Source organism: Polistes fuscatus, unplaced genomic scaffold (genome assembly GCF_010416935.1).
Source record: "Polistes fuscatus isolate 324 unplaced genomic scaffold, CU_Pfus_HIC Scaffold26, whole genome shotgun sequence".
Taxonomy (NCBI): domain Eukaryota; kingdom Metazoa; phylum Arthropoda; class Insecta; order Hymenoptera; family Vespidae; genus Polistes; species Polistes fuscatus.
The window spans coordinates 376,188-385,589 of record NW_025113103.1 but is presented as its reverse complement, the minus strand read 5'-3'; the positions used below and the strand labels follow the sequence as shown (position 1 = coordinate 385,589).

At 33.7% G+C, this 9,402-nt stretch overlaps 1 protein-coding gene across 1 annotated transcript; it reads left to right on the top strand.

Moving 5' to 3' along the window:
- The first annotated feature begins 533 nt into the window (after window positions 1–533).
- Window positions 534–3,980, top strand: LOC122518675. Its single transcript, XM_043637706.1, has 7 exons — window positions 534–735; window positions 798–1,280; window positions 1,329–1,733; window positions 1,872–2,889; window positions 2,934–3,321; window positions 3,415–3,718; window positions 3,892–3,980. Exons 1-7 carry the CDS (start codon window positions 534–536, stop codon window positions 3,978–3,980), a joined length of 2,889 nt encoding a protein of 962 aa, XP_043493641.1.
- The last annotated feature ends 5,422 nt before the right edge of the window (window positions 3,981–9,402 follow it).

Below are 9,402 nucleotides of genomic sequence, written 5' to 3'. Positions count from 1 at the left end.
AATTTAAGTGATGTTGGATTTTGTAATCCTTCCTTTCACTTTTGCATCAGTAAATTTATCATTTACTGGTCGCTTTTCTTAACCTAGCTCTTTTTGCTCTTACAGACTCTATTGATGACGACCAAGAGCAGTCTGATCTCTCTGATCCTGATACTAAAAACGTCCCACCAACCGTTTCTAAGGCGTCAGACGAGTCTGTTGAGACGCAGGGTTCTGAAGATCCCATCCTCAGTAATTCCATACTCAAGATGCTCGGTAAGGAGAAACGTCTTTCGAAAGATAAGACTTACAAAATCCATTCCGAACTGGCTGCTTGCTGGAATAATATTGTTTCATCAGGCTTAGAAAAGGATGTCAAAACTTCCTTGATTGAAAAATATCCTAACAAAGGAAATTTTTCCTTGTCACCTCCCATCCTTAACCCTGAATTAACCCCACTCTTACACAAGACGGCTAAAACTCGAGATAAATATTTATCATCGAATCAAGATCTATGCGGTCGTAGTCTCGTTGGCTTGGGACAAGCTATTTCCATGATATTCAATGATGACATAGATCCCATTGATAAAAATGATTTGCTACAGATTCTTTGTGATTCCAGCAGTTTGTTGTGTGAATCCTTTTATCAAATTGGCAAGTCAAGACGCTCGCAGATTTATCCTTGCGTTGATGAAAAGCGGAAACCCGTACTCGAGGATTCAATCACCGATGATTTCCTTTTTGGTAAGGATCTTGGTAAACGCATCAAGAATTCTGTTGCTGTTGAAAAAACTGGTTTATCAATTAAAACTCCAAAGAAAAGTTTTCCTGCGTCAAAAAATCTTTTAAATTGGAAAGGCCCGTCTGCGACACGCGGGAACCACAGTCAGGCGGGCTTCCACCGTTTCCAACCTGCGGCACCAGCTTCCAACAAGACGAACCAAGTTTCGACCCGCTCACGAGCTCGGTCTCAGACTCAGTCTCATTCAGCTCAACCGAATCCGCCATCGACCACGAAGTAGAAGTGAGTGTCATCGCCGGTCGTTTAAAAAATTTTTTACACGCCTGGTCTAATATAACCTCTGATCCATTTATTTTGGAGTCAATATCAGGTTATAAAATCCCTTTTACTTCTATTCCGACACAGTCTTTTATACCTATAAATGATCATTTTTCTGACGATGACAATATTAAAATGCAGAAAGCTATTGATGATCTCTTATCCATAGGAGCTGTACAAGAGTGTGTTAAGGAAGATGGACAATTTTTGTCTAGTATCTTCCTCGTTCCCAAAAAAAATGGTAAAATGAGATTTATTCTTAATTTAAAAAATTTAAATAAATTTATAGAGACAATCCATTTTAAAATGGAAGATTTTCGTACTGTACTTAAACTTATTTCAAAAGGATGTTTTATGGCTAGTTTTGATTTACAAGATGCTTATCTAATGATTCCAATCCATAAAGATTTTTGGAAATTTTTAAGATTTTATTGGCAAGGTCATCTCTATGAATTTATTTGTTTACCCTTTGGCTTAAGTACTGCTCCATGGGTATTTACGAAAATTATGAAGCCTGTAATTAGTCACTTACGTCTTTTAGGTTGGTTATCTGTTGTTTATTTAGACGACTGGTGGCTTGTTGGGACTTCAAGATATCTCTGTTCGCAAAACATAAAGGTTTCGCGAGAATTTTTAGAATCTTTGGGTTTTATATTAAATTTAAAAAAGAGTAATCTTGATCCCTCAACATCTTGTAAATTCCTTGGCTTCATTTTCAATTCACAGCAAATGACTATTGAATTAACTAAGGAAAAAAGAAATAATCTTCACGATTTATTTTTAAAATTTAAAAATCTTACTTATTGTTCAATCAGGGAATTTTCACAATTAGTGGGTAATATAACTGCAGCTTGTCCAGCAATTAATTACGGTTGGCTTCACTCTAAAAAATTCGAACGTCAACGTTACCTCGAATTATTGAAAGCTAACGACAATTATGATTGTGTCATGAAAATCTCTTCTTCTTTAACCCCTGAATTTAATTGGTGGTTAAATAATATTTTTATTTCAAATAATCCGATCAGAAGTTCTAAATTTTCAACAACTATATTTTCTGATGCGTCATCCACTGGATGGGGAGCTACTTGCGATGGTCAAGTAGTATTTGGACACTGGAATAATGATGAAAAATCTTTTCACATCAATTATTTAGAGCTTTTAGCTGTTTTTAATGGTTTAAAAACTTTTGCATCTAATTTATTTGATTGTGAAATTTTATTACGCGTTGATAATTCTACTGCAATAGCATATATAAATAAAATGGGTGGAACAAAATACGAATACTTAAATGATCTTACTTACGAAATTTGGGAATGGTGTGAGCAAAGAAATCTCTGGCTTTTTGCTTCATATATTCCTTCCAAGGATAATGAGGCAGACGAGGCTTCACGTATCGTTAATATAGATACAGAATGGGAATTATCTCCCTTTGCCTTTCAAAACATTGTTTACAAATTCAACCAACCAGAAATTGATCTCTTTGCTTCCAATTCCAATAATAAATGTGAGAAATACTGCTCCTGGCACCGAGATTCATTAGCTTTCTGTATTGACGCTTTTACTGTTGACTGGAACGAGTACTACTTTTATGCTTTCCCTCCTTTTTCTTTAATTTTAAAAACTTTAAAGAAAATTCAAACGGACCAGGCTTGTGGAATTTTGGTTGTTCCCAATTGGTGTGGTCAGCCATGGTATCCTTTATGGCTATCATTATTAGACTCAGAGCCAATTATTTTCCATCCAGATGTTAATCTTCTTCGATCTCCTTGTAGGAAGATTCAACATCCTCTGGCTCAAAAAATGTCTCTAATGGCTGCGCGATTATCCGGCAAGCTTTCAAGCAACGAGGTGTGAATGATGACGCTATTGAATTACTTATTAATTCAATTGCAAGCTCTACTCTACGACAATATTCCAAACCAATTAAGGATTGGGTTTCTTATTGTTCCTCAAAAGATATTAATGTTTTTCATCCTCAAGAAAATGATGTTATTTGTTTCTTAACACATAAATTTAATGAGGGTGCTAATTACAGTACTCTCAACACTGCTCGTTCTGCCCTGTCACTTGTCTGCGATATTAATATAGGGAAAAACCCTTTGGTTTCCCGTCTTTTGAAAGGTGCATATAATTTTAAGCCTGCTAAACCTCGTTATGACCGAATCTATAGTTTAGACCCAATATTAAAAAAATTGGAAGCTTTAAGCCCTTTAAATGAGCTTGATCTACCTCAACTTACAACTAAATTAGCTGTTTTACTAGCTTTAGTCACTGCACACCGAGTACAAACAATTGCTTTTATCAAAAGGTCTAATATTATTAAAATTAATGATAATTTTGAAATTGAAATCCCGGATAAAATTAAAACTTCTAAGCAAGGTGCTTTACAACCTTTATTATTATTACCAAAATACCATAATAATTTAAATTTATGTGTTGTATCAACTTTAGATTTTTATTTAGAAAAAACTTCTTTACTGGTTAAAAATCCAGATAATTTATTTCTAACAACTGTTAAACCTTATAAGAATGCTTCAAAAGACACTGTGAGTAGGTGGATTCGAGCTTTCTTACAAGGTTGTATTGGTAATAATTTTTCTTCCCATAGTTTAAGACATGCGTCTACCTCTTCTGCCCTTAAAAAAGGGGCAGATTTAAAAATTATTAAAAATTTAGCTGGTTGGTCGGAAAATTCAAAGACTTTTGAAAGATTTTATAATCGACCAATCATCGCCGATAAAAATGTTTTTGCAAATTCAATTTTGTCTTAATAATTAAATAGTTATGTTAACAATTTTATAAAATAATAAATAAATAAATACTAATAATTCTATATTTTTTATTACATCTAGATAAAGTCTATTTCAATTTTAATCATATTGTTGATAATGTTCATTGTTGCTCTGAACATCTACAGAATGATCCTGAGAACGAAGCTTGAGTTATAATTGTTGATGCACTTGCATGTTTTTACAGGTAGCATGGATCATTCATGGCATCTTTGTAAAACTAAAATAATCTTTTCTTTTTCTTTTTCAGGTTCGTTTCCAGGCCTACTTTTCTTTTTATTTTCTATCTCTTTGTTTTTTTTTGCAGGTTAATTAGGAGGAGGACCCACCCACACGAGGACCACACGAGGACTTAGTTATAATAAAGTATAGTGTAAGTTAATTATTTGTATAATTAAATGTATAATTTTAATCTATTTATTCTTCTCCTATATATTTTTTGGGGCGAATTTGAAACTTTAATTATAAGTAGGTAGGACCCGGGAATGGCACGTGGAATACTTGCACTTTTCAGTGCGAGTTTCCACCTCCGGGTTTTATACAGAATTGTTACTATTTCATTTTATCAAGCTTGTTTTATAAATTAATTTTGTCACTCTTCTGTAATCTTTATTATGTATCATGATTCAAAAGGATTTGCAATGATTTGAAAGATTCATTTCTATTTCGATTCTATCTCGAATAAAATAGAGTCGAACAAATTCTCAAATGCTTAGATGAATTTGATACTTAATTTTAAGTATTATACACTTCGCACTATCGCGATTTAGTCTTTGAAATATTTGATATAATTCTATAAAGAAAAAATTAAATAAAAATATTGCAAGAAAATGCATTACACTTATTGCATTATTTATTTCAATTCCAGTTTTCTACTTGACATTAAAAATTACGACGTGTTATTAGGTCATCGATTATAATTATCTGCTTGAACATTCGATTAATTAGGCTCGTGTATAAGTACACGGTCAATGAACTTAGAATCATTCATGGTTCACAAGCTTTAATAATGAACAGAAAATGTAAATTAATTTTTATTAATTGAGAAATAAAATCATAAAAACGTACGAGTTAATTTATTTAAAGTAGTATGGAAGATCTTATTTTGCTTGCACGTAGGAAATGTCTAGATGCACTTTTCAAGGCTTATAGCCGAAGAGGGGCCTACCTAACTGTAGCTGAAGAGCGGCAACTAGAGGCTATTAAGTTATTTTCACAGGTTCAACGGCAGGTTCGAGCTTTTCGGGAATAGCTCTCTAGTCATATTTTATATTTTATTGTATTACTTTATTGCTCGTCATTAATTTATTGTTGTAATTGGAGATGATAGATCATTCTATCTCCTTGGGACACTAAATTAGTGTCTAAATCGTCAAAAAGATGCATAAGTTTTTAGATAGAGTCAAAAACATTAAAATTACCTTATTAACACATTACGTACAGGAGACGAGATATCTAATTTTCAAGAAAAAAAATCACGAGAAAACCGAAATGCATTGTAGATTACAATTTATACACGAACGGCGTTATTCTTACTAATCAATATCTGTCATGTTATTCAATATTGAGAAGAACAATTAAATGGCCGAAAGGGATGGTACTATCTCTAATTTATGCGGCCTGTCAAATGCATTTAAAATTAATAATTTTTGTAATTACAAGAAAATTAAATATAAAGATTTTTTACTTGCTATGATGCAATTATGGATATCGGAAGAAAAAAACCCAATAACTACTATTATGGATATTGAACGAAGTATTATAAATACAAGAGATCATGTACGAATCGACCCGCCATATAGACTCTCGGGTAATATGAAACAACAAACCCTTAAACCAATAATAGGCAAAGCCATAAAGAAATTCCTAACAAAAAAATGTAAAGTCTGTCTGTCCAATGGAAAAAGGGGCGATACAAGAAACTGTTACAAATTGTGTCAAATAAAATATTGCAAAAGCAATGCTATTGACCTAATCCTCAGAAAGTGATGTCTGAGAGACGTCATTCATTTCATGTGCCATTGCAGGACTTTGATGTCTCCGGGACGTTAAGAACAGTCTTTGGCTAACACCGGACAGTATATTATTAGATTTTAGCTGTTTCGTTCGTGCATCGATGTGTTTTGTTTATACTGTTCAGGATACATTCCCCCTCTCAACAGTACCTATAACAAAAATCGCATCGGTAAACAAGTAAAAAACATCAAGAATCGCAAGGAAAACGGTAATCAGTATAGCAGTGAGCTCGCACGCCGAACGCCATAGCACATATCTGGAATTTTATAAAAATCAGAAATAGTTATCTCAACATGTTTGAATTGAATGCATTATATGAAAGTGACCACGTAAGTCTATTAGGCTGCTCTACTGGTAATAATAAAGTAGAAAATGGTCATCAAAGTGTTCACACTGTTGGGTATTCTCAAGTGATGCTTCAGATTCAAGTGAAGCTAGCTTTATTTAACGAAGAGTGCGTAAACGTGCAAAACCTATTTCGAGCAGTGAAGATTCTGACGCAGAGGATGAATGGGGAATTGGAAAGAGGAAAATATTGTCAATATAAAACAATTTACAGCAACTTTCGATATCAATTATTCAGTTCTACAAAGATTGGGTATAAATGAACACCTCTGTGTGTTCTCAAAGAAGTATTATGTGATGATTTTTTTGAAATAATAGTTAGAGAAACGAATAGATATGCAACACAAACGAGAATGGAAGAGGATTCGAAAATGAATTCTGGGTATTGCTATCGATTTAAAATATACACAGAACAAGACGTACTTCAAGGAAGTTAGAGGGAATGGTGCTATCCTCGCGATCAATTTGGCGCACGTGGCATAATGTCACAAATGCAGAATTTTGGGCTTTTGTCGCTGTCATAGTAAATATGGGGACAATAACAGCGACAAACATGAAAGAATATTGGTCAACAGACACTACAAGCTACATTCCATTTTTTCCAATTACATTTTCAAGAGAACGGTTTACGCAAATTTTTTAGATGCTACATGCAGAAAGAGTTTCCGCGCAAAGCAGCAACACGAGAACACGATTACAACTGATAAATGGTCACCTTGATTACATTAATTCAAGACTTTTGGACTATTTTATACCAGGCAAAGAAATTTGTGTCGATGAATCTGTCGTAAAATTCAAAGGGCGGGTTTCATTCATTACATATAACCCGAATAAACCGATCAAATGGAGCATCCGCATTTATACACTGGCAGATTCTGTTACGGGATATATTTGCGGAATTCTTGCGTATTATGGCAGCCTAACAACACAAACATTGATCAGACCGGACCTTCCAATATCAACAAGAATTCTGTTACATTTATATACAATGCTTGTGAATAAAGTTTCTGGTACGCAGGGACATCACATGTTCACGGATCGGTATTATACGAGCTACATTTTAATTTAACATATCATATAGTTAGTCTTTTAGAAATATAAAGTTTTTGTGTATAGCTTCCTTCTTTTTTTTTGGACAACCTATGTATATTAAAAATTATGTTTAACATCAGGTTATGTTTAACATACAGATTCCTTCTTTTTTTTAAAAAACCCTATATATTTTAAATACTTAAGTTTTAAGTCAGGTTTTAGAGCATTAAAAAAGCTTTAAAATGACTATTTTAAAACATTTTGAAACTAGTTAGTTTTTTAGAAATATAAAGTTTATGTGTACAGATCCCTTCTTTTTTCTTCAAAAACATATAGGTTTTAAATACTTAAGTCTTGCATTACGTTGTGGAGCATTTAAGAAGCTTTAAAATAACTGGTTTTAGACTTTTTAGAATTTGTTAGTTTTCGAGTTATTAAAGTTTGTGTGTGCAAATGTCCTCTTTTTTTTAGACACCCTATGTATTTTAAATATTTGATTTATATGAATTGCTGAAACTGAAGTGTCATTTGACCGGGACAATCTTGCCCAATAGAAAGGAGTTGCCAGACGCAATTAAGAAAAAACAAATTCCAAAAGGCAAATCGATGGTAGCCTACCGCAGAAAGAATAATGTGATTCTAGCTTGGAAAGATAAACGGATTGTTACGCTATTAACCAATTTTTACAATGCGGCAATGAGTGACGTGCAACGAACACTCAGGCATGGGGTTCAAACAGTCGTTAGAAAGCCCGATGTCGTAATCAATTATATAAAATTCATGGGCGGCGTTGACCTGTCAGATCATTATGCCTCGACATACTGTTTTATGCGTAAAACACTGAAATGGTGGCGCAAGCTATTTTTTTGGGGACTAGAAGTTTGCATAATTATTTCTTATATTTTATACAAATTGGTTAAAAAGCAGAGAAACGAGCAGCCACTTAATCACTTGCAATTCCGAAAAATATTAGTGAAGCAGATGAAAGGAGATTTTTAGCACACGCGAAGACCAACAACATCGACCTCCAGTTCGAATGAGATTCGGCTCAATGGAAAGCTCAACGTAATGCTGAGTGGCACAGAAAGAGATCGTAAAGTTTGTTCCATCCGAAACATACCAGGTGGAAGACGCGAAACAACATTATACTGCGATACATGTCCAGACAAACCAAGAATGCATCTTGGACAATGTTTTGTAAATTATCCCTCTATGGGCCCGTGTAACTTTCAGGTCACATTTCAATTTATTGATATTTTACCAAATAATTATGCTTTTTGTTGTAAGATGTCGCATAAATCTTAATTCTTTAACGTTGTCATGACAACCAGTATCAATATTTATGACCGTTGCTAGCTTCTTCAGTCTGAAATAACAAAGTAAATGCTGTGCAAACTGTCCGGAGTACGTATAAGCGAAACATTTTGATTGAATTGATATTATTTGAAATTCTAATAGTGATTACGAAAGAAAAAAAAGTGCACATAATAGCTCTGGGTACGTATATCAGTAACAACCTATTTGTTTGCATTTCAATTTTCAGTTTGTCATTTTTTTTATAATAAAGTTTTGTAACTTTGAAGTAACAGTGGGCCATCATGGCAGATTTCGGTACATTTATAATAAGGTTATGCTTTCTTCCGTTTTCAGATATATACATTATATACCCAAAACATGAATAGAAAGTCACATGAAAGAAACAGAGGAATTAGAATTAGACGAATTAGCGGTAATAGGTCCGATGACTCGTTATTAGATTCCGAGTCCGATGAGGATATAATAGTATTTCCCCGACGACGCATAAATATTATCGATAGTGATGAAGAATTTAGTGATCAATCTTCGTCAGATACGGAAGATGCAGGACCACAAAAAATTGTTTGGCAGCCACTATCCCACACGAATAATAATAGTTTTTATCGCCCTTGGAAAGGAGATTGCCCTAACGTCCCTGAAGCACCCCATTCTCCTATGACTTATTTTCGACAACTATTTGACATGGACATTATAAGCAATATAGTTGATTATACCAACATATATGCATTACAATGTGATCCAGCAAAACCCATTGCTGTTTCAGTCAATGAAATTGAACAATTCTTCGGCTGCTGCTTTTTTATGTCAATTTATGGATTACCGAGAACGGAAATGTATTGGAATTCAAAGACAAGGGTGTCTGCT

What these genes read in the sequence shown, in the direction of transcription:
- LOC122518675 (XM_043637706.1), top strand. Translation starts at nt 534, where the DNA reads ATGATATTCAATGATGACATAGATCCCATTGATAAAAATGATTTGCTA. An exon ending in CCTTTTTGGTAAGGATCTTG is followed by an intron (nt 736 to 797) that starts GTAAACGCATCA and finishes AAAACTCCAAAG; the next exon opens with AAAAGTTTTCCTGCGTCAAA. An exon ending in AATTATTAAAAATTTAGCTG is followed by an intron (nt 3,719 to 3,891) that starts GTTGGTCGGAAA and finishes TATTACATCTAG; the next exon opens with ATAAAGTCTATTTCAATTTT.